This window comes from Panulirus ornatus, chromosome 2 (genome assembly GCF_036320965.1).
Source record: "Panulirus ornatus isolate Po-2019 chromosome 2, ASM3632096v1, whole genome shotgun sequence".
NCBI lineage: Eukaryota > Metazoa > Arthropoda > Malacostraca > Decapoda > Palinuridae > Panulirus > Panulirus ornatus.
In genome coordinates this window covers 65425108-65452606 of record NC_092225.1, presented here as the reverse complement: position 1 = coordinate 65452606, position 27499 = coordinate 65425108, and the positions used below count along the sequence as shown (strand labels likewise).

At 39.7% G+C, this 27499-nt stretch overlaps 1 protein-coding gene across 2 annotated transcripts in view; it reads right to left on the bottom strand.

The window, feature by feature from the left end:
• Positions 1-1301: 1301 nt before the first annotated feature.
• Positions 1302-27499, bottom strand: part of LOC139756762 (thyroxine 5-deiodinase-like) — a 26452-nt gene continuing 254 nt past the window's right edge. The window contains exons 1-5 of one of the 2 annotated variants that reach the window (XM_071676540.1): positions 27419-27499; positions 13391-13580; positions 10009-10121; positions 7890-8076; positions 1302-2175 (exon numbers count right to left, since the gene is read on the bottom strand). The exon at positions 27419-27499 is cut by the window's right edge and continues 186 nt beyond it. In XM_071676540.1, coding sequence (XP_071532641.1) covers positions 2116-2175; positions 7890-8076; positions 10009-10121; positions 13391-13417 — 387 coding nt within the window. In that variant the 5' untranslated portion in view covers positions 13418-13580; positions 27419-27499 and the 3' untranslated portion in view covers positions 1302-2115. Of the gene's footprint in view, positions 2176-7889; positions 8077-10008; positions 10122-13390; positions 13581-27418 lie in introns of those variants that run through there. The other variant, XM_071676532.1, reaches the window with a different exon arrangement.

The window sequence follows — 27499 nt, the reverse complement described above, 5'->3', positions numbered from 1 at the left end:
CCACAAAAGCTATGATGTTTGTAAGTATTTTGTAAATGCCACTGGGGGATAATGAAGATGAGGAGGGGAACACTATACTATCCGGTCCTTTTGAAGTAAATATGTCAGTGAATATGTCAATTCACTTCAGTTCCCAATAACTATAACCTGGCACATTCTAAACGATATTTTTTCCCTTTTTTTAACTACCTCCAGAATCGTAAATACTTTCCCTTGTGTTTTCTTTTTTCCCTTTCATAATTCTCTCTTATTTCAAGTAAGGCCGGGCCTTGGTGTGAATTTTTGTCCGTGACTGAAGCCTTCAAAAAAAAAAAATTTTGGGAAAGAAAGACAGGAATTAAAAGGAAAATATATTTAGTGAGGATAGCTATCTTGCTTGCCATGTGATCATTGTATGTCAATGTTTATTACTGTGTTCATGATCAGTGACCTATGTATACCCTTTACAAGAGAGGTACGATTCTTAACTATGGCCAGCTCTTGATCTTACATATGGCCAGCTCTGGGCGTTACATGATGCTACATATGGCCAGCTTTGGGTATTTTATGTGGCCTCTGGATGTTACATACGTCCAGCAGTGGACATAATAAACGGTCAATTCTGTACATCAAATATGGCCAGCTCTGAACATTACATATAAACATTTCTATACATTGTACTTGGCGAGCTATGGATATTACATGTGGCCAACCATTTCTATACATTGTACATGGCGAGCTATGGATATTACATATGGCCAACTCCAGACATTACAAATGATAAATTCTGGACGTTCTCTCTGGTCAGCTCTGGACAATATATTTGACCAGTTCTGGACAATGTAAGATCGAACTCCTTTCTGATAAAAAGTCATATATGATATATACATATATATATATATATATATATATATATATATATATATATATATATATATATATATATATATATACATATATATATAGATATACATATATATATATATATATGTACATATATATATATATATATTTTTTTTTATTATTATATATATATATACATATATATATATATATATATATATATATATATATATATATATATATATATATATATATATATATATATATATATATATATATATATATATATATATATATATATATATATATATATATATATATATATATATATATATATATATATATATATATATATAAATATATATATATATATATATATATATATATATATATATATATATATATATATATATATATATATATATATTCTTTTCTTTTAAACTATCCGCCATTTCCCGCATTAGCGAGGTAGCGTTAAGAACAGAGGACTGGGACCTTTGTGGAATATCCTCACCTGGCCCCCCTCTGTTCCTTCTTTTGGAAAATTAAAAAAAAAAAAAAAAATGAGAGGGGAGGATTTCCAGCCGAGTTATTTTCCTTTATAAATACCCACTTGATCTACGTACGGGTAGAAATTGTAAGAACGTAATTCCACCTTCAGGAAATGGTTGATACCTAAAGGAATCCATTAAAACACACAAAAAAAAATGTCTTTACAAATGTAAGAAATCGACTCTTTGCTCTCTTACTGTCGTATGTCAAATGATGTAGACAAGTGTCACTCAGGCCTATGAACAGAGACCTGACAATACCATCAGGGCGAAGCCTGGCCATATGAGACCTTTTAGCCAAGCCCGTCATCTTAATGGTCTCCAGCCGTAAGTCTGACCAGCACTTGACTACAACAGACTACTACTAATACCTCAAGAGACCTCATCTTGTTAACTAAATTTGTAAACTCTTTCGTGATAATTGCACACGAAATACAGAGGAAAAATACCCAATGAAGTGCACAGAAACGTATGAATAATGCTGTAAGTGTAAACAAAACGGTCAATACATATCATTCATTTGATTTATATAATTCACAATGTTTTCAGTTTCTTATCTCTAACATTGCCTTGTTCTAATTGAAAAATACGTTTGATCGTAACACTTTTCAAGAGATTTTCTTATCTCCCTATCTTACTCATACAGTTCTCGAGAGATGTATAAGGCTAGTGTAAAGCTCCCTGAACTGTCACTCATAGCCGACGCCGGTAGGCGGGCGTAGCCTCTCTCTCCGCTGCTGGTTTATTCCTTGTTTGAGCTCTTTTCCTTGAAGTCCTTCAACCACGACTCCACCTCACCCAGCTGTCAGGGAGAGAGAGGGATCACTGATCACTGTGAAGGAAACCGCCTAGTAATGAGTACAGTCAGTATACATATATGGAATGAAATGTACATTGTATGAATGCTGTGTAATGTTTCTCAAAAAGAATCATGTTCTTTCTTATTCTCCCTGAAGTTTACTGATACTCGCTCACCCCTGACTCTCATTTGCCCTCTTTTTTAACCCTTGCACCTTTCTTTTAACCTCCTGTCGTTTTCTTTTATACGTCTTCGAACCATTTCTAATCCTCCCTTGTAAATTCCGTCCATACACCTCTCTTTTCTCTTTCACTGTCAACTTCATTTTGTCATCCTACTACTCACCACTCTTTCTCACCTGCCCATCTTCCACCCTCTGCAAGCCACAGACATCTCTTGCATATACCAGTGCCGCTTCCTTAAATATCTTGAAGTACTTTCCATTCCTCACCCACTGCCCTTGCTTCGTTTACTGTCACCTTTTGCCAATGTTCTTTTCCAAGCTTATTTACTTCATCTTTGCCTCCTACAGATAAAGGTCTGACATTCCACCACCTGTTCCTCTCAATACATTCACATGCAAGAGTCTTCTTTGCAAGCCTATCAGTTATATGGAAACCAATGATGCCATCTTACCATCTTTCCCGCTCACCCACATATACATTTGTATGTCCCTCTTTTCAAACCAGGTATTTCCAATTACTAATCCTTTTTCAGCACACACACTAACTGCCCACCATTCTTATTCACAGTATTGGGTATCCCATGTCCCCTAATTATACCCTCAACTGTCACATTACTCACTTTTGCAGTTAAATCACCCATCACTAATGACGAATGTCTTGCACCAAAGCTGCTGACACTTTCATTCAGCTGCTCCCAAAACACTTGCCTCTCATCATCTTTCTTCTCATGACCAGGTGCATAAGCACTAATCTCCCACAACCCACTTTAATCATTATCCACATCATTCCGAAGTTCACATTCTTACACTTTTTCGCACATTTCCATAGTTCCTGATTTAGCAGTAGTGCTACCCCTTCCTTAGTTTTTGCCCTCCTATCAGCCCCGTACTTTACTCTTCAAACATTCCTAAACCATGCTTTCTCTTTGCCCATAAGTTTCGTTTCACTCAGAGCCAGAACATCCTGTTTTTTCCTCAAACATTCTACTGTCTTTCCTTTCTTCTCATCTTGGTTACATCCACACACACTTAGACACACCAGTCTGAGATTTACAGGAGGATGAGCACTCCTCGTTTAGCTGTTCATAACAGTAATAATGATAATAATGATAATAATATTAACGATGATAATGATAACGTTAACAATATAATAGTAATAATAATAATAATAATAATGATAATAATAATGATAATAATAATGATAATGATAACAATAATAATAATATCAATAATGATAATAATAACAATAATGATATTAATAAAAATGATATTAATAAAAATAATAATAATAATAATAATAATAATAATAATAATAATAATAATAATAATAATAATAATAATATCAATAACAATAATATTAATGATAATAATGATAATGATAATAATAATAACAGCAATAACAATAATGAATATATATATATATATATATATATATATATATATATATATATATATATATATATATATATATTTATCTATTTCTTTTTTTATTATACTTCGTCGCTGTCTACCGCGTTAGCGAGGTAGCGTAAGGAAACAGACGAAAGAGTGACCCAACCCACCCACATACACATACATATACCTACACGTCCATATACGCACATATACATACCTATGCATCTCAACGTATACATATATATATATATACACACAGACATATACATATATACACATGTACATAATTCATAATGTCTGCCCTTATTCATTCCCGTCGCCACCCCGCCACACATGAAATAACAACCCCCTCCCCTTGCATGTGCGCGAGGTGGCGCTAGGAAGACACAACAAAGGCCACATTCGTTCACACTCAGTCTCTAGCTGTCATGTATAATGCACCGAAACTACAGCTCCCTTTCTACATCCAGGCCCCACAGAACTTTCCATGGTTTACCCCAGACGCTTCACATACCCTGGTTCAATCCATTGACAGCAGCACGTCGAACCCGGTATACCACATCGTTCCAATTCACTCTATTACTTGCACGCCTTTCACCCCCCTGCATGTTCAGGCCTCGATTACTCAAAATCTTTTTCACTCCATCTTTCCACCTCCAATTTGGTCTCCCACTTCTCGTCCCTCCACCTCTGACGTATATATCCTCTTTGTCAATCTTTCCTCGCTCATTCTCTACATGTGACCAAACCATTTCAAAACACCCTCTTCTGCTCTCTCAACCACATTCTTTTTATTACCACACACCTCTCTTATCCTTTCATTACTTACTCGATCAAACCACCTCACACCACATATTGTCCTCAAACATCTCATTTCCAGCACATCCATCCTCCTCCGCACAGATCTGTCTATAGCTCACGCCTCGCAACCATATGTCATTGTTGGAACCACTATTCCTTCAAACATACCCATTTTTGCTTTCCAAGATAACGTTCTCGACTTCCACACATTCTTCAACGCTCCCAGAACTTTGGCCCCCTCCCCCACCCTATGGTTCACTTCCGCTTCCTGGTTCCATCCGCTGCCTGATCCACTCCCAGATATCTAAAACTCTTCACTTCCTCCAGTTTGTCTCCATTCAAACTTACCTTCCTATTGACTTGTCCCTCAACCCTACTGTACCTAATAACCTTGCTCTCATTTACATTTACCCTCATCTTTCTTCTTTCACACACTTTACCAAACTCAGTCAGCAGCTTCTCCAGTTTCTCACCCGAATCAGCCACCAGCGCTGCATCATCAGCGAACAACAACTGACACTTCCCAAGCTTTCGCAATCACAACAGACTGCATACTTGCCCCTCTTTCCAAAACTCTTGCATTCACCTCCCTAACAACCCCAACCATAAGCAAATTAAACAACCATGGAGACATCACACACCCCCGCCGCAAACCAACATTCACTGAGAATCAATCACTTTCATCTCTTCCTACACGTACACATACCTTACATCCTCGATAAAATCTTTTCACTGCTTCTAACAACTCGCCTCCCACACCATATATTCTTAATACCTTCCACAGAGCATCTCTATCAACTGAATCATATGCCTTCTCCAGATTCATAAATGCTACATACAAATCCATTTGCTTTTCTAAGTATTTCTCGCATACATTCTTCAAAGCAAACACCTGATCCACACATCCTCTACCACTTCTGAAACCACACTACTCTTCCCCAATCTGATGCTCTGTGCATGCCTTCACCGTCTCAGTCAATACCCTCCCATATAATTTCCCAGGAATACTCAACAAACTTTTACCTATGTAGTTTGAGAACTCACCTTTATCCCCTTTGCCTTTGTATAACGGCACTATGCAAGCATTCCGCCAATCCTCAGGCACCTCACCATGAGTCATACATACACTAAATAATCTTACCAACCAGTGAACAATACAGTCACCCACTTTTTTTAATAAGTTCCACTGCAATACCATCCAAACCCGCAGCCTTGCCGGCTTTCATCTTCCGCAAAGTTTTTACTACCTCTTCTCTGTTTACCAAACCATTCTCCCTAACCCTCTCACTTTGCACACCACTTCAACCAAAACACCCTATATCTGCCACTCTATCATCAAACACATTCAACAAACCTATACATGTACATATCTGTGTATGTTTATGTATGTGTACGTTGAAATGTTTTGTATGTATGCATATGTGCGTGTATGGGCGTTTAAGTATATATATGAGTATGTGGGTGGGTTGGGCCATTCCTCGTCTGTTTCTTGCGCTACCTTGCTCACGCTGGAGATGACGATTAAGTTTAATGAATATAAACATTAATGAATAAATAAGCATATAAATAAATGAATAGATAGATGAATAAATAGATATGTAAATGATGATAATAATAATAATAACAACAATAATGATAATGATAATAATAATAATAATAATAATAATAATAATAATAATAATAATAATAATAATAATAATAATAAAAATAATAATAATTATGATAATAATAATAGTAATAATAATGATAATTATAATGATAATAACAATAATAATAATAATGATAATAATAATAATGATAATAATAATAATAATAATAATAATAATAATAATAATAATAATAATAATAATAATGATAATAATAATAATAATAATAATGATAATAATGATAATAATAGCAATAATAATAATAGTATTAATAATAATAATGATAATAATAATAATGATAATAGTAATAATGATAATAATGATAATAACGATAAAATGTTATCATTAATACCATTATTATCATTGTTAGTGATATAATACTACCATCATCATTGTTATTACTCAACTACCTCAAGACCGAATATTAACAGCACTTTTGACTAAAGTTGGCAGCAGCCGTCATACTACTGCTGCACAGACCTACATCATACTACTGCTGCACAGACCTACATCATACTTCTGCTGCACAGACCTACATCATACTACTGCTGCACATGCTTACATCATACTTCTGCTGCACAGACCTACATCATACTTCTGCTGCACAGACCTACATCATACTTCTGCTGCACAGACCTACATCATCCTTCTGATGCACATACTTACATCATACTACTGCTGCACAGACCTACATCATACTTCTGCTGCACAGACCTACATCATACTACTGCTGCACAGACCTACATCATACTTCTGCTGCACAGACCTACATCATACTTCTGCTGCACAGACCTACATCATACTTCTGCTGCACATACTTACATCATACTACTGTTGCACAAACCTACATCATACTTCTGCTGCACAGACCTACATCATACTTCTGCTGCACAGACCTACATCATCCTTCTGCTGCATAGACCTACATCATACTACCCCTGTAGAGACAGACCTACGATGTACCTCTGTTGTGCAGACCTGCAACATACTACCGGTGAAAACCAAGTGAAATCTCCCAAAGAAAGAGGCAGTTAAAATGATACAGTGGATGACTCCACTGGTATAAGAATTAATCTTGTTTTCCTGACATTGAAGTTATCGTTTATTCCTTACGGTCGAGAACAGATTCTATCATCTTTTTCACATTTTGGACTGTCTTTTCCCTTTACAGAACCGATTTCAGCTTTCAGACATATATTCCAACTAAATTTGCACGTCCGGCTATCCTCAAGCTCACATGACCAGTTTACATTTGAGTGAAGTTGAAGCACAATGAAGATTTGCAACAGGAGACAATGCTATGTGAACGTGTGAGACTTGTGTCACATTAGTAAGGTCAGCGATGGATATCGTTCCGTGCGTTATACAAGGCAGGAGTCGGTCAGGAAGGAAGACTGGAACAACATCCACTTCGTTTAAAGTTCTTATCTTGCTTCCAGATCGGCTGATGTGCAGGCTTCCTACCATCCTCCCTGGTAGTTCCTGGGAGATTATATATCTCTCTTGTAGAATGACTAGCTAATCAGTAAGCTGCCTACCAACCTAATTCAAATTCCACCGGGCCCATTCCATTCCTGGTGAACAAACTGGATAATCTACGGATCAAATTGTAATCCACCCTTAGACTTCAAGGGTCCCATACTTCCTCTTATAGAGCGACTGGCTAGTTAACAGACTGACTGCCAACCTACCTTGTACAGCCAGGGTCCCATGCCTCCCTTGTAGACGACGATGCCGTCGAGGACGATGTAAAGCCTCTCCGGAAGGGCGGCGTAGGCACTGTTGGCCAGGTTCTCCATGTTGTCCAGGACCACTGGGCACCCCTGAGGCTCCTCCTTCAGCATCATCTGCGCCGCTGACGCTCGGTCTTCCAGCGTCCTGCGACGTAAGATTATATTACTGACGTGGCAGGACTCCTACCCAACACTGGTAGGGCTCTACTCTAGTACAACTCCGGCAGGTCTCAAACCCAACACTGGTAAGACTCAAGCCTCACATTACAAGGACTCTAGTCCAACACTAGCAGGATTCCAGCCCAGTACTGGTAAGACTCCAGTCCAACACCGGTAGGACTCTAGTCCACTACAGGTAGGGTTCCAGTCTAACACTGGCGGGACTCCAGAACATATGGAGAACATTAACCAAGATCATAAACAAATAACCATCTGGCTGACTCGGAACAGAAAAAGAACGACCCCACACCAAACTATAGACTCAACTGTCTCCTTTCAAGGGCAATAGACTTGCCGGAACTTCGTACAGCCATCCAGTAAACCAGAAACTCCTACCCAGGGAAAAGTAGCTGAGATAAGAGGCAAACTAGCACGATACCTCCAAAAGGACTTCACTACCCTCTCAGCATCTCGACGTCTACAGTGTTATGCTATGCATAAGATACATTCCTCTTAGAGTCAAAGAGCCCGGAGGGAAAAGGGAACCAAAACCAGGAATGCCAGAAACGGACCCTAAGAACTACCGTCCCATATCTCTCTTGTGGGTACCAGTAAAGGTCTTTGAAGGAGTTATAAACCTAAGGTTCACTGGACGCCTTGTAAACAACAACACTATGCTCCAAATCAACGTGGCTTCCGGAGAGGCAAAAGCACGATATCAATAATTGTGACAAAGAAAGAAATAAATTTCATTTCCTGAAGACATGGAATAGATCGTACAGTTATGCAAAGAGACATAAACAAAGCTCTTGACAGTGTGGACAAATGGCCTACAATGCAGACTGCTACAACCAGGCATACCAGGGATCACATAAAGACTTACTAGCAACTCGATAAGTCAACCCACCGCAGAAATTATTATCAGCTTTGTGACATAATCTAGATTTCCTCTACGAAAGCAGAGTTCCCCAGGGAAGCGTACTATCACCAACACTGTTTGTAATCTACACAGCTGATATCACCCCAGCAACTTGTGCAACGGGCATAGACATCTTTTATGCCGATAACTTACTGCCAGAACATAGTCGTTTCGTGCAGTTAGAGGCAACCAGATTAAACAAATTAGAAATTAACATGGGAAATTCAGAATAAACACATTTACTATAGTGGAACGAGAAACAATAAACCCTAAAGACAATCACAAAAGGTAACAAGACAGTGCACGATAGTGCAAACTCCTGGGTCACACCTCAACATCAAGGGGTGTAATAACATATCGTATCCATAGGGAATAGCGGCCCTGACCAATCTGTACCGATTCTGGCACCTTCCAGAGAACCGAAAATTACGCCTAGTAAGAGCCATGATAATACTTGTGCTGACACGAAATCATGCTTGATGAAGTTCCACGGGACACTGAATAAGGCTAACCGATTCGCCATTAATGAAAAGCACCACCTACATTGAAAACACCGTAGAACAGCGCAACCGACTAATGGATAAACCAGTTGGTTCATGCCTATCATAAACGACTCAGAAAATATGATTAGAGACGAGATACACATTAGAGACAAATTTGAAATCTTGACAGCAGGATAAACATGGAACACCTTTTGATCTCCCGAAGCCTAAAAGCACCGGTTATCCATTGATGATCCGGTTATCCATCGATGTCCACAATGAACAATGTTTAGCTCAGCTTTGTCAATCTCCTGTAAAAATGAAAGGTACAACATGAATGCATACACAACCCCACTTTGCCGGAGTATATACATGCCCCCAGAAAATCACCCACCATCATCAAACAACATACACCATACACCTGTCCATACTTCAGTCTTCTCTTCCATTTCAAAGGTCTCTTTACCTGTCTCACTTCCCCTCCCGTAACAATTCTATGTAAACAAAATATACTCACTTGTGAGAGGGTAGCTCGAACAAACTGCCGGCGATCTTCCAGCCATCTGTAGGGTGAGCCTCGTCAATGTAGACAAGTACGAATTCGGCCACCTCGCTGTATTCCGCACTCATCTGCATTATCATACTTCCTTAACATTCTGATATACACAGTTTGTTGACACATAAAGAACAGTCTAAACCTCCATTCTATGTAGCCGGAAAATGATATGAATCAGATCGTTACAAGAACGTGTCTGCGAACACGTTCTTAGTAATCTTTTTAAACTACAAAATGTTACCCATATCTTACATCTAAAACTACCATTTCTTTGACCATATTGTTTTTAAAGTAAAAATGAAAATAGAAGGATGCTTTATATACATACATACATATATATATATATATATATATATATATATATATATATATATATATATATATATATATATATATATATATATATATATATTTTCTTTTTTTTTCTTTTAAACTATTCGCCATTTCCCGCGTTAGCGAGGTAGCGTTAAGAACAGAGGACTGGGCCTTTTTTGGAATATCCTCACCTGGCCTCCTCTGTTCCTTCTTTTGGAAAATTAAAAAAAAAAGAAAAAAAAAAAAAAAACGAGAGGGGAGGATTTCCAGCCCCCCGCTCCCTCCCCTTTTAGTCGCCTTCTACGACACGCAGGGAATACGTGGGAAGTATTCTTAATCCCCTATCCCCAGGGATATATATATATATATATATATATATATATATATATATATATATATATATATATATATATATATATATATACTATTCGCCATTTCCCACGTTAGCCGGGTGGCGTTAATAACAGAGGACTGGGCCTTTGAGGGAGTGTCCTCACCTGGCCCCCTTCTGTGTTCCTTCTTTTGGAAAATTGGAAAAAGGATGAGAGGGGAGGATTTCCAGCCCCCCCGCTCCGTCCCCTTTTAGTCGCCTTCTATGATAGGGGATAGGGGAGAAAGAATACTTCCCACGTATTCCCTGTGTGTCGTAGAAGGCGACTAAAAGGGAAGGGAGCGGGGGGCTGGAAATCCTCCGCTCTCGTTTTTTTATTTTTTTTTTTTAATTTTCAAAAGAAGGAACAGAGAAGAGGGCCAGGTGAGGATATTCCCTCAAAGGCCCAGTCCTCTGTTCTTAACGCTACCTCGCTATCGCGGGAAATAGCGAATAGTATGAAAAAAAAAAAATATATACTTAGAAATGGATTTGTATGTAGCATTTATGGATCTGGAGAAGGCATATGATAGAGTTGATAGAGATGCTCTGTGGAAGGTATTTAGAATATATGGTGTGGGAGGCAAGTTGTTAGAAGCAGTGAAAAGTTTTATCGAGGATGTAAGGCATGTGTACGTGTAGGAAGAGAGGAAAGTGATTGGTTCTCAGTGAATGTAGGTTTGCGGCAGGGGTGTGTGATGTCTCCATGGTTGTATAATTTGTTTATGGATGGGGTTGTTAGGGAGGTAAATGCAAGAGTTTTGGAAAGAGGGGCAAGTATGAAGTCTGTTGGGGATGAGAGAGCTTGGGAAGTGAGTCAGTTGTTGTTCGCTGATGATACAGCGCTGGTGACAGATTCATGTGAGAAACTGCAGAAGCTGGTGACTGAGTTTGGTAAAGTGTGTGAAAGAAGAAAGTTGAGAGTAAATGTGAATAAGAGCAAGGGTATTAGGTACAGTAGGGTTAAGGGTCAAGTCAATTGGGAGGTAAGTTTAAATGGAGCAAAACTGGAGGAAGTAAAGTGTTTTAGATATCTGGGAGTGGATCTGGCAGCGGATGGAACCATGGAAGCGGAAGTGGATCATAGGGTGGGGTAGGGGGCGAAAATCCTGGGAGCCTTGAAGAATGTGTGGAAGTCGAGAACATTATCTCGAAAAGCAAAAATGGGTATGTTTGAAGGAATAGTGGTTCCAACAATGTTGTATGGTTGCGAGGCGTGGGCTATGGATAGAGTTGTGCGGAGGAGGGCAGATGTGCTGGAAATGAGATGTTTGAGGACAATGTGTGGTGTGAGGTGGTTTGATCGAGTAAGTAACGTAAGGGTAAGAGAGATGTGTGGAAATAAAAAGAGCGTGGTTGAGAGAGCAGAAGCGGGTGTTTTGAAATGGTTTGGGCACATGGAGAGAATGAGTGAGGAAAGATTGACCAAGAGGATATATGTGTCGGAGGTGGAGGGAACGAGGAGAAGTGGGAGACCAAATTGAAGGTGGAAAGATAGAGTGAAAAAGATTTTGTGTGATCGGGGCCTGAACATGCAGGAGTGTGAAAGGAGGGCAAGGAATAGAGTGAATACTCGAATACCCTTCGTCTCACAATGGTGAGCAACGGGGTCTATCGGTTGTTTCCGAACAGAACACATAGCCAGCTGATAGCGTTTTACCGAACCTGACTGTACAACGCTTTGTATGTTCTATGAAGGTGCGCGTTCATATACACTTTATTGGTATTCATATAACTCCGCGTTGTACAGTCAGGTTCGGTAAAACCCTATCAGCTGGCTATGTGTTCTGTTCGGAAACAACCGATAGACCCCGTTGCTCACCATTGTGAGACGAAGGGTATTCGAGTACTTAGTATTTCGAATAGTTGTTTCCTATTATACAGTCCCTTAGCCTAGCGGTTAGCATGCCTGCCTCTTGCACAAGGGGTCCCAGGTTCGATCCTGGCATTTGGAGCTTTGTATGTTCTATGAAGGTGCGCGTTCATATACACTTTATTCGTATATATATATATATATATATATATATATATATATATATATATATATATATATATACATAAATATATACGTATATATATATATATATATATATACGTATATATATATGTATATATATATATATATATATATATATATATATATATATATATATATATATATATATATATATATATATATATATCCCTGGGGATAGGGGATTAAGAGTACTTCCCACGTATTCCCTGCGTGTCGTAGAAGGCGACTAAAAGGGGTGGGAGCGGGGGGCTGGAAATCCTCCCCTCTCGTTTTTTTTTTTAATTTTCCAAAAGACGGAACAGAGAAGGGGGCCAGGTGAGGGTATTCCCTCAAAGGCCCAGTCCTCTGTTCTTAATGCTACCTCGCTAAAGCGGGAAATGGCGAATAGTTTAAAAGAAAGAAAAAATATATATATATATATCACTTAATTCATCTTTAACCAATATCTTACTGTTCTTAAAGAACGTTTCACTCAGTATTGCACAGAGACCTGTGTGCTACAAAATTGACTTTTGTTATATTTCAAGTGACAGTATAAAGAGATAAAGAACGATTATATGTATTGAAACTACTACTTTTGTTACTATACTTGTATGAAGTAGAATAATTCTACTGCTGTTGTTACCAGACCATTACTGCACCTGGCGGAATTCCTGGAGTTTGGCCATGAACGGAGATCAGGTACAGGCGCCGAAGTTGATGACCAGAGGTCTGCCCACCTTGGCCAGGTCCAGTAGACGATACTCCTTCGTTAAGTCCTCCAGCGGCACTACCATAGGGTTGGGCGCCGCTTTGTTCAATTCTGCCTGGATCCTCACCTCCTGAAGGTTACTGCAACAAGAAGAAATTTCAAACATACTTCTAGATTCTATATTTGCAGGAGAAAGTGGAAATGACTGGGAGATGTATAAAAGAAAGAGGTAGAAGGTCGAAAGAAAGGTGCAAGAGGTAAAAAAGAGGGCAAATGTGAGTAGGGGTTGAGAGAGTATCATCAAATTTTTGGGAGAAAAAAGATGTTTTGGAAGCAGGTAAGACAAGGGAACAAATGGGAACATCGGTGAAGGGGGCTAATGGGGAGGTAATAACAAGTAGTGGTGATGTGAGGAGGTGAGTTGAGTATTTTGAAGGCTTGTTGAATGTGTTAGATGATAGAGTGGCAGATATAGGGTGTTTTGGTCGAGGTGGTGTGCGAAGTGAAAGGGTCAGGGAGAATGATTTGGTAAACAGAGAAGAGGTAGTGAAAGCTTTGTGGAAGATGATCGCCGGCAAGGCGGATGGCATTGCAGTAGAATTTATTTAAAAAGGGGGTGACTGTGTTGTTGACTGGTTGGTGAGGATATTCAACATATGTAATGCTCATGGTGAAGTGCCTGTGGATTGGCGGAATGCATGCATAGTGCCATTGTACAAAGGCAAATAGGATAAAGGTGAGTGTTCAAATTACAGATGTATAAGTTTGTTGAGTATTCCTGGGAAATATACATATACATGCATCTACATTTCAACGTATATATATATATATATATATATATATATATATATATATATATATATATATATATATATATATATATATATATATATATATATATATATATATATATATATATATATATACATATATATATATACATATATATATATGTATTTTGCTTTGTCGCTGTCTCCAGCGTTAGCGAGGTAGCGCAAGGAAACAAACGAAAGAATGACCCAACCTACCCACATACACATGTATATACATACACGTCCACACACAGCACATATACATACCTATACATCTCAATGTATACATATATATAAACACACAGACATATATATATATACCCATGTACATAATTTATACTGTCTGCCTTTATTCATTCCCATCGCCACCCCGCCACACATGCAATAACAACACCCTCCCCCCTCATGTGTGCGAGGTAGCGCAAGGAAAAGGCAACAAAGGCCACATTCGTTCACACTCAGTCTCTAGCTGTCATGTAATAATGCACCGAAACCATAGCTCCCTTTCCACATCCAGGCCCCACAGAACTTTCCATTTTCTACCCCAGACGCTTCACATGCCCTGGTTCAATCCATTGACAGCACGTCGACCCCGGTATACCACAACGTTCCCATTCACTCTATTCCTTGCACAGCTTTCACCCTCCTGCATGTTCAGGCCCCGATCACTCAAAATCTTTTTAACTCCATCTTTCCACCTCCAATTTGGTCTCCCACTTCTCGTCCCCTCCACCTCTGACACATATATCCTCTTGGTCAATCTTTCCTCACTCATTCTCTCCATGTGACCAAACCATTTCAAAACACACTCTTCTGCTCTCTCAACCACACTCTTTCTGTTACCACACATCTCTCTTACCCTATTATTACTTACTCGATCAAACCATCTCACACCACATATTGTCCTCAAACATCTCATTTCCAGCACATCCACCCTCTTGCGCACAACTCTATCCATAGCCCACGCCTCGCAACCATACAACATTGTTGGAACCACTATTCCTTCAAACATACCCATTTTTGCTTTCCGAGATAATGTTCTCGACTTCCACACATTCTTCAAGGCTCCCAGGATTATCGCCCCCTCCCCCACCCTATGATTCACTTTCGCTTCCATGGTTCCATCCGCTGCCAAATCCACTCCAAGATATCTAAAACACTTCAATTCCTCCAAGTTTTCTCCATTCTAACTTACCTCCTAATTTACTTGACCCTCAACCCTACTGTACCTAATAACCTTACTCTTATTCACATTTACTCTCAACTTTCTTCTTTCACACACTTTACCAAACTCAGTCACCAGCTTCTGCAGTTTCTCACATGAATCAGCCACCAGCGACGTATCATCAGCGAACAACAACTGACTCACTTCCTAAGCCCTCTCATCCACAACAGACTGCATACTTGCCCCTCTTTCCAAAACTCTTGCATTCACCTCCCTAACAACCCCATCCATTAACAAATTAAACAACCATGGAGACATCACACACTCCTGCCGCAAGCCTACATGCGCTGAGAACCAATCACTTTCCTCTCTTCCTATACGTACACATGCCTTACATCCTCGATAAAAACTTTTGACTGCTTCTAACAACTTGCCTCCCACACCATATATTCTTAATATCTTCCACAGAGCATCTCTATCAACTCTATCATATGCCTTCTCCAGATCCATAAATGCTACATACAAATCCATTTGCTTTTCTAAGTATTTCTCACATACATTCTTCAAAGCAAACACCTGATCCACACATCCTCTACCAATTCTGAAACCACACTGCTCTTCCCAATCTGATGCTCTGTACATGCCTTCACCCTCTCAATCAATACCCTCCCATATAATTTACCAGGAATACTCAACAAACTTATACCTCTGTAATTTGAGCACTCACTCTTATCCTCTTTGTCTTTGTACAATGGCACTATGCACGCATTCCGCCAATCCTCAGGCACCTCACCATGAATCATACATACATTAAATAACCTTACCAACCAGTCAACAATAGCCACCCCCTTTTTTAATAGATTCCACTGCAATACCATCCAAACCTGCTGCCTTGCCGGCTTTCATCTTCCGCAAAGCTTTTACTACCTCTTCTCTGTTTACCAAATCATTTTTCCCTAACCCTCTCACTTTGCACACCACCTCGACCAAAACACCCTATATCTGCCACTCTATCATCAAACACATTCAACAAACCTTCAAAATACTCACTCCATCTCCTTCTCACATCACCACTACTTGTTATCACCTCCCCATTTGCGCCCTTCACTGAAGTTCCCATTTGCTCCCCTGTCTTACGCGCTTTATTTACCTCCTTCCAGAACATCTTTTTATTCTCCCTAAAATTTAATGATACTCTCTCACCCCAACTCTCATTTGCCCTCTTTTTCACCTCTTGCACCTTTCTCTTGACCTCCTGTCTCTTTCGACGTGTTGTCAATGGATTGATTCAGGGCATGTGAAGCGTCTGGGGTAAACCATGGAAAGTTCTGTGGGACCTGGATGTGGAAAGGGAGCTGTGGTTTCGGGCATTATTACATGACAGCTAGAGACTGAGTGTGAACGAATGTGGCCTTTGTTGTCTTTTCCTAGCGCTACCTCGCACACATGAGGGGGGAGGGGGATGTTATTCCATGTGTGGCGAGGTGGCGAAGGGAACAAATAAAGGCAGACAGTATGAATTATGTACATGTGTATATATGTATATGTCTGTGTGTGTATATATATGTGTACATTGAGATGTCTAGGTATGTATATTTGCGTGTGTGGACGTGTATGTATATATATGTGTACGGGGGTGGGTTGGGCCATTTCTTTCGTCTGTTTTCTTGCGCAACCTCGCAAACGCGGGAGACAGCGACAAAGCAAAATAAAATAAATAAATAATATATATATATATATATATATATATATATATATATATATATATATATATATATATATACACACGCCATGTGTACAAGAATAGTTCTTGATGGACACTTTTTGACGTTGAAATATCAAGGAGTAAACATCTACGTATAAGCAATGGATACTCAAGCAAAGGTTTTGACCATCACGGTTTCTCAGCATACTACGTCCACTGGCCCATGAGAACCCTATATCGAAGGTATTCGACAGATACTAAATGTCACCAGCATATAATGTTGAACGCGTAATACACGATATCATCATTAACAATGTTCACTGCAGCAGCCCAGGTGGTAAACATGATCTTCTAATGTGCTTAGTACATGAGCCCCGAAGTGAATAATTAAATAATGAAAAATATTGTGACTCGTGACATAACCCTTCTAAGATCCGTAATATAATTATTATTAGAAACAGAAAAAAAATGTAACACGTATTTAGAAGACCATTTGCTGCAAGTGACCTTATATATTCAGTGGAGAAAAAATACAACGGATAGGGATGAAAAAACAACAGAATTATCATAAATGATGCAAACTTCAGTATGCTATACCCGAATTGAAGTACAATGTACTACTGAAATACAAAACAATTCTAAGACCTATTTTATTATATGGAACACAGACGTGGTCACTTACATGCAAGATCAGAGATGTTAAAGGAATATATAAGAATCATACATATAAGAGAACATTTGAATGTTGCATCTGTATTAGAAATAAAGGAAAATAACAAGGTAAGGTGGTATGGAAGGCACGAGAGATGCTCAGAAGTACTGAAACTGGAACCCCTGAAGAATGGCATCATAGAATGAGTTGGGATGAGTGAAGACAACACTGGCAAACGTCGATGGAAAGTTACAACGACAGAAGCGAGTGTAGCAAGTCGGTTAGGGCTACAGTTTAATGTCAGGAAGAAGCAAACTTTCAAGTAACCTGGACAGAACCGGTAGCCTCTAAGCTCTAACATCATCTTACAATGCATCACTCAGCAGTACATCGTAAGACAACTTCACTTTTTCTGCTTTTACACATCTATGTAGGAAATAACGAGGATGTTAGAACAGTTCCGTATGCCTTACCGCCACCACATTTCCTTCACTCGTTGCCAGAAGTATGAATACTGCATGTAGTTTTCCCTTGAATGTTCCATGTACTTATTTCCCTCCTGGATATCGATAATGCTTAGGAAATAAGGATGCCATTCGCTGTTGAAGACGTTGCCGTAGATCGTCATGTACGAGTTCAGGATCACCGAACAAATGTTTTTATATGGAAGAAGAATGTACTTGGCTACGTCGGAGAGCGGCATTGCGACTGCATTGCGTTACGCGAGATCATACTGAACTTGAGCGAAGAACGTGAGCGAAGGACGGGAAGGAAGGGGCGCTGTTTGTTGAAGGACATGGGTCCAAGAATGGCCCCGGGCTGGGGATCAGGGGCTGGTCCATTCTTTATAGGAAAAAATTTTGAGTCTTGACTTTATCATCATCTATGATTTTTCTGTCACATCTTTCCTGAAAAATTCTCATAATTGTTTCTTTCTTGAAATTGCTGTTTTTCACTTGTTATATATTCTTTCTTTTTTTAAGAAAGAAATATAATAATCTTTAAAAGAGTTGTAGAAGTTTGGAAATGCGTTAAACACAGCGGGATACGAACACAAGGATATTTGGTGGCTCAAGGACAGCAGGGTTGTTAGCCTTGGTCGGGAGAGATACCTCAGGACGAGAGACTAGGAATGTTTTCACCTTCTTTCGTGATGTCTTCGCCCAACTGACGCATATATATATATATATATATATATATATATATATATATATATATATATATATATATATATATATATATATATAAAGAAAAAAAATATATATACATATATATATATATATATATATATATATATATATATATATATATATATATATATATATATATATATATATATATTCTTTTTTTTTTTTTTCATACTATTCGCCATTTTCCGCGATAGCGAGGTAGCGTTAAGAACAGAGGACTGGGCCTTTGAGGGAATATCCTCACCTGGCCCTCTTCTCTGTTCCTTCTTTTGGAAAATTAAAAAAAAAAAAAAACTAGAGGGGAGGATTTCCAGCCCCCCGCTCCCTTCCCTTTTAGTCGCCTTCTACGACACGCAGGGAATACGTGGGAAGTATTCTTTCTCCCCTATCCCCAGGGAACATATATATATATATATATATATATATATATATATATATATATATATATATATATATATATATATATATATATATATATATATATATATATTATATCCCTGGGGATAGGGGAGAAAGAATACTTCCCACGTATTCCCTGCGTGTCGTAGAAGGCGACTAAAAGGGAAGGGAGCGGGGGGGCTGGAAATCCTCCCCTCTCGTTTTTTTTTAATTTTCCAAAAGAAGGGACAGAGAAGGGGGCCAGGTGAGGATATTCCCTCAAAGGTCCAGTCCTCTGTTCTTAACGCAACCTTGCTAATGCGGGAAATGGTGAATAGTATGAAAGAATATATATATATATATATATATATATATATATATATATAAATATTTATATATATATATATATATATATATATATATATATATATATATATATATATATATATATATATATATATATATATATATATTTATATATGGAGGTGGAAAGATGGAGTGAAAAAGATTTTGTGTGATCGGGGCCTGAGCATGCAGGGGGGTGAAAGGAGAGCAAGGAATAGAGTGAATTGGATCGATGTGGTATACCGGGGTTGACGTGCTGTCAGTGGATTAAATCAGGGCATGTGAAGCGTCTGGGGTAAACTATGGAAAGTTGTGTGGGGCCTGGATGTGGAGGGGGAGCTGTGGTTTCGGGCATTATTGCGTGGCAGCTAGAGACTGAGTGTGAACGAATGGGGCCTTTGTTGTCTTTTCCTAGTGCTACCTCGCACACATGAGGGGGGAGGGGGATGGTATTCCATGTGTGGCGAGGTGGCGATGGGAGTGAATGGGGGCAGACAGTGTGAATTGTGTGCATGGGTATATATGTATGTGTCTGTGTATGTATATATATGTGTACATTGAGATGTTTAGGTATGTATATTTGCGTGTGTGGACGTGTGTGTGTGTATACATTGTGTATGGGTGTGGGTTGGGCCATTTCTTTCGTCTGTTTCCTTGCGCTACCTCGCAAACGCGGGAGACAGCGACAAAGCAAAATAAGATAAATAATATATATATATATATATATATATATATATATATATATATATATATATATATATATATATATATATATATATGCATATATATATATTGCTTTGTCGCTGTCTCCCGCGTTAGCGAGGTAGGGCAAGGAAACAGACGAAAGAATGGCCCAACCCACCCACATACACATGTATATATATACACGTCCACACAAGCAAATGTACATACCTATACATCTCAACGTATACATATATATACACATAGACATATACATATATACACATGTACATAATTCATACTATCTGCCTTTATTCATTTTCATCGCCACCTCGCCACACATGAAATAACAACCCCCTCACCCCTCATGTGTGCGAGGTAGCGCTAGGAAAAGACAACAAAGGCCCCAATCGTTCACACTCAGCCTTTAGCTGTCATGTAATAAAACACCGAAACCACAGCTCCCTTTCCACATTCAGGCCCCACACAGCTTTCTATGGTTTACCCCAGACGCTTCACATGCCCTGGTTCAATCCATTCACAGCACGTCGATCCCGGTATACCACATCGTTCCAATTCACTCTATTCCTTGCATGCCTTTCAACCCTCCTGCTTGTTCAGGCCCCGATCACTCAAAATCTTTTTCACTCCATCTTTCCACCTCCAATTTGGTCTCCCACTTCCCCTTGTTCCCTCCACCTCCGACACATATATCCTCTTCGTCAATCTTTCCTCACTCATCCTCTCCATGTGACCAAGCCATTTCAAAACACCCTCTTCTGATCTCTCAACCACACTCTTTTTATTACCTCACATCTCTCTTACCCTATTATTACTTACTCGATCAAACCACCTCACACCACATATTGTCCTCAAACATCTCATTTCCAGCACATCCACCCTCCTGCGCACAACTCTATCCATAGCCCACGCCTCGCAACCATACAACATTGTTGGAATCACTATTCCTTCAGACATACCCATTTTTGCTTTCCGAGACAATGTTCTCGACTTCAACACATTCTTCAAGGCTCCCAGAATTTTCGCCCCCTCCACCACCCTATCCACTCCCAGATATCTAAAACAATTCACTTCCTCCAGTTTTTCTCCATTCAAACTTACCTCCCAATTGACTTGACCCTCAACCCTAGTGAACCTAATAACCTTGCTCTTATTCACATTTACTCTCAACATTCTTCTTTCACACACTTTACCAAACTCAGTCACCAGCAGTTTCTTACATGAATCAGCCACCAGCGCTGTATCATCAGCGAACAACAACTGACTCACTTCCCAAGCTCTCTCATCCCCAACAGACTGCATACTTGCCCCTCTTTCCAAAACTCTTGCATTCACCTCCCTAACAACCCCATCCATAAACAAATTAAACAGCAATGGAGACATCACACACCCCTGCCGCAAACCTACATTCACTGAGAACCAACCACTTTCCTCTCTTCCTACACGTAAAAATGCCTTACATCCTCGATAAAAACTTTTGACTGCTTCTAACAACTTTCCTCCCGCACCATATATTCTTAAAACCTTCTACAGAGCATCTCTATCAACTCTATCATATGCCTTCTCCAGATCCATAAATGCTACATACAAATCCATTTGCTTTTCTAAGTATTTCTCACATACATTCCTCAAAGGAAACACCTGATCCACACATCCTCTACCACTTCTGAAACCACACTGCTCTTCCCCAATCGGATGCTCTGTACATGCCTTCACCCTCTCAATCAATACCCTCCCATATAATTTACCAGGAATACTCAACAAACTTATACCTCTTTAATTTGAGCACTCACCTTTGTCCCCTTTGTCTTTTTACAATGGCACTATGCACGCATTCCGCCAATCCTCAGGCACCTCACCATGAATCATACATACATTAGATAACCTTACCAACCAGTCAACAATACAATCACCCCTTTTTTTTTTCTATAAATTCCACTGTAATACCATCCAAAACTACTGCCTTGTCGGCTTTCATCTTCCGCAAAGCTTTTACTACCGCTTCTCTGTTTACCAAATCATTTTCCCTAACCTGAAACAGGAGTGGTGGGAGTATGTGATAGAGTGTAAGAAAGTAAACTCTAGATTGATATGGGTAGAACTGAAAGTTGATGGAGAGAGATGGGTGATTATTGGTGCATATGCACCTGGGCATGAGAAGAAAGATCATGAGAGGCAAGTGTTTTGGGAGCAGCTGAATGAGTGTGTTAGTAGTTTTGATGGTTGATTTGAATGCAAAGGTGTGTAATGTGGCTGTTGACGGAATGATTGGTATACATGGGGTGTTCAGTGTTGTAAATGGAAATGGTGAAGAGCTTGTAGATTTATGTGCTGAAAAAGGACTGGTGATTGGGAATACCTGGTTTAAAAAGAGAGATATACATAAGTATACGTATGTAGGTAGGAGAGATGGCCAGAGAGAGTTATTGGATTACGTGTTAATTGACAGGCGTGCGAAAGAGAGACTTTTGGATGTTAATGTGCTGAGAGGTGCAACTGGAGGGATGTCTGATCATTATCTCGTGGAGGTTAAGGTGAAGATTTGTATGGGTTTTCAGAAAAGAAGAGTGAATGTTGGGGTGAAGAGGGTGGTGAGAGTAAGTGAGCTTGGGAAGGAGACTTGTGTGAGGAAGTGCCAAGAGAGACTGAGTACAAAATGGAAAAAGGTGAGAACAATGGAAGTAAGGGAAGTGGGGGAGGAATGGGATGTATTTAGGGAATCAGTGATGGGTTGCGCAAAAGATGCTTGTGGCATGAGAAGCGTGGGAGGTGGGTTGATTAGAAAGGGTAGTGAGTGGTGGGATGAAGAAGTAAGAATATTAGTGAAAGAGAAGAGAGAGGCATTTGGACGATTTTTGCAGGGAAAAAATGCAATTGAGTGGGAGATGTATAAAAGAAAGAGACAGGAGGTCAAGAGAAAGGTGCAAGAGGTGAAAAAGAGGGCAAATGAGAGTTGGGGTGAGAGAGTATCATTAAATTTTAGGGAGAATAAAAAGATGTTGTGGAAGGAGGTAAATAAAGTGCGTAAGACAAGGGAGCAAATGGGAACTTCAGTGAAGGGCGCTAATGGGGATGTGATAACAAGTAGTGGTGATGTGAGGAGATGGAGTGAGTATTTTGAAGGTTTGTTGAATGTGTTTGATGATAGAGTGGCAGATATAGGGTGTTTTGGTCGAGGTGGTGTGCAAAGTGAGAGGGTTAGGGAAAATGATTTGGTAAACAGAGAAGAGGTAGTAAAAGCTTTGCGGAAGATGAAAGCCGGCAAGGCAGCAGGTTTGGATGGTATTGCAGTGGAATTTATCAAAAAGGGGGTGACTGTATTGTTGACTGGTTGGTAAGGTTATCTAATGTATGTATGACTCATGGTGAGGTGCCTGAGGATTGGCGGAATGCGTGCATAGTGCCATTGTACAAAGGCAAAGAGGATAAGAGTGAGTGCTCAAATTACAGAGGTATAAGTTTGTTGAGTATTCCTGGTAAATTATATGGGAGGGTGTTGATTGAGAGGGTGAAGGCATGTACAGAGCATCGGATTGGGGAAGAGCAGTGTGGTTTCAGAAGTTGTAGAGGATGTTTGGATCAGGAGTTTGCTTTGAAGAATGTATGTGAGAAATACTTAGAAAAGCAAATGGATTTGTATGTAGCATTTATGGATCTGGAGAAGGCATATGATAGAGTTGATAGAGATGCTCTGTGGAAGGTATTAAGAATATATGGTGTGGGAGGCAAGTTGTTAGAAGCAGTGAAAAGTTTTTATCGAGGATTTAAGGCATGTGTACGTGTAGGAAGAGAGGAAAGTGATTGGTTTTCAGTGAATGTAGGTTTGCGGCAGGGGTGTGTGGTCTCCATGGTTGTTTAATTTGTTTATGGATGGGGTTGTTAGGGAGGTGAATGCAAGAGTTTTGGAAAGAGGGGCAAGTATGAAGTCTGTTGAGGATGAGAGAGCTTGGGAAGTGAGTCAGTTGTTGTTCGCTGATGATACATCGCTGGTGGCTGATTCATGTGAGAAGCTGCAGAAGCTGGTGACTGAGTTTGGTAAAGTGTGTGAAAGAAGAAAGTTAAGAGTAAATGTGAATAAGAGCAAGGTTATTAGGTAAAGTAGGGTTAAGGGACAAGTCAATTGGGAGGTAAGTTTGAATGGAGAAAAACTGGAAGAAGAAAAGTGTATTAGATATCTGGGAGTGGATCTGGCAGCGGATGGAACTATGGAAGCGGAAGTGAATCATAGGGTGGAGGAGGGGGCGAAAATCCAGGGAGCCTTGATGAATGTGTGGAAGTCGAGAACATTATCTCCGAAAGCAAAAATGGGTATGTTTGAAGGAATAGTGGTTCCAACAATGCTTTATGGTTGCGAGGCGTGGGCTATGGATAGAGTTGTGCGGAGGAGGGCAGATGTGCTGGAAATGAGATGTTTGAGGACAAAGTGTAGTGTGAGGTGGTTTGATCGAGTAAGTAACGTAAGGGTAAGAGAGATGTGTGGAAATAAAAAGAGCGTGGTTGAGAAAGCAGAAGAGGATGTTTTGAAATGGTTTGGGCACTTGGAGAGAATGAGTGAGGAAAGATTGACGAAGAGGATATATATGTCGGAGGTGGAGGGAACGAGGAGAAGTGGGAGACCAAATTGGAGGTGGAAAGATGGAGTGAAAAAGATTTTGAGTGATCGGGGCCTGAACATGCAGGAGGGTGAAAGGAGGGCAAGGGATAGAGTGAATTGGATCGATTTGGTATACCGGGGTTGACGTTCTGTCAGTGGATTGAATCAGTGCATGTGAAGCGTCTGGGGTAAACCATGGAAAGTTTTGTGGGGCCTGGATGTCGAAAGGGAGCTGTGGTTTCGGGCATTATTGCATGACAGCTAGAGACTGAGTGTGAACGAATGGAGTCTTTTGTTGTCTTTTCCTAGCGCTACCTCGCACACATGAGGGGGGAGGGGGATGGTATTCCATGTGTGGCGAGGTGGCGATGGGAATGAATAAAGACAGACAGTGTGAATTGTGTACATGGGTATATATGCATGTGTCTGTGTGTGTATATATATATGTACATTGAGATGTATAGGTATGTATATTTGCGTGTGTGGACGTGTATGTATATACATGTGTATGGGGGTGGGTTGGGCCATTTCTTCCGTCTCTTTCCTTGCGCTACCTTGCAAACCGGGAGACAGCGACAAAGCAAAATAAAAAAAAAATTATTTATACATATATATATATATATATATATATATATATATATATATATATATATATATATATATATATATATATATATATATATATTTTTTTTTTTTCATGGTATTCGCCATTTCCCGCGAAAGCGAGGTTATGTTAAAAACAGATGACTGGGCCTTTGAGGGAATATCCTCAACTGGCCCCTTTCTCTGTTCCTTCTTTTGGAAAATAGAAAAAAAAAAAAACGAAAGGGGAGGATTTGCAGCCTCCCGCTCCCTTCCCTTTTAGTCGCATTCTACGACACGCAGGGAATACGTGGGAAGTATTCTTTCTCCCCATTCCCCAGGGATATATATATATATATATATATATATATATATATATATATATATATATATATATATATATATATATATATATATATATATATATATATATATATATATATATATATACATAATTCATACTTACTTTATTCATTCCCGTCGCTACCCGCCACCCATGCAATGACATCCTCTCCCCCCGCACGCGTGCGAGGTAGTGCTAGGAAAAGATAACAAACGACACATTCGTTCGAACTCAGTCTCATGTGTCATGTATGATACACTGAAACCACAGCTCCCTTTCCACATCCAGGCCCCACAAAACTTACCATGGTATACCCCAGACGCTTCACATGCCCTGGTTCAATCCATTGACAGCATGGCGACCTCGGTATACCGCTTCGTTCCAATTCACAGTATTTCTTGCATGCCTTTCACTCTCCTGCATGTTTAGGCCCGGATCGCTCAAAATCTTTTTCACTCCATCTTCCCATCTCCAATTTGGTCTCCCACTTCCCCTCGTTCCCTCCACCTCCGACACTTATATCCTCTTTGTCAATCTTTTCTAACTCATTCTCTCCATGTGACCAAACCATTTTAACACAGTTTTCTGCTCTCTCACAATTTTGCGCGTGTTGACGTATATTCTTATGAGTCCACGGGGAAAGTAAAACACGATAAGTTTCCAAGTGCACTTTTGTGATTTAATTTCATAATCAGGGGAGACACAAGAGAGGAATATGACAATCAGTTGAGATACAACGAAGAGATGTAGCTAGGACGCCATTTGGTAAACATGCGATGGATCTTCCAACCAACCAGCAGTTTCACCATAGCCCCTCCTCAATCACCGCCGGATCTGAGGCCCTCCAGCAAAGTAGGAGTGGCATTTGGAGCCACCCTCCTCCAATCACAAATGGACTCTAGGCCGATAGCTAATCAAGGGTGGCAGTATAGTGCAAAAGGGCGGACACAAGTCGTTCCTACTTGTGATAAAAACCTCTGACACCCGCTGAGCCTCGATTCCTCTCTAGCCCAGCGAGGTAAGTGGTTTTCCCTCTCTCCCAAAGCCGTAGCCAGAGTGAAGTGCGCGATATAGATTCTACGGTGGTGAACTGCCTCTGTCATTTCGTTTCGAGTGTCATATAGTGTTGTAACTTGTCATAGAAGTGTCTAACAATAAGTGTATCTTGAATCATGTTATCGAAAATAAATTGTCATAAAGGAAAGAGATCTGGTTTGAAATCTTTCCTGGAATGTTAAACTCATGTCCAGTGTTATCGTAAGTGATTTGTGCCTGATTCATGTTTTTTTATTTTGTGCTCTTTAGTTCTTGCATTATAAGTAGTTTTGATGCTGGTGTTTGAAATAGTTCCATGACTTTAAGAGAGTGTTATCTTGAGTTGTGTAACAAAAAGGAATTGGCTATCTCTGCCAGGATAGGATAAAATTCGTAACAATATATGTATCTAAAAGTGTTGTAGTCCCTACGTGGATTATCATGACATTATCTGTAGTGAAGGCAAGACACTTACCAATGCCAGAATGTCTTAAGGCGCTGCCAGAAGTACGACACCTGCGTCTGGTTCTGGCTGACACCCTCCATGTATTTGTTG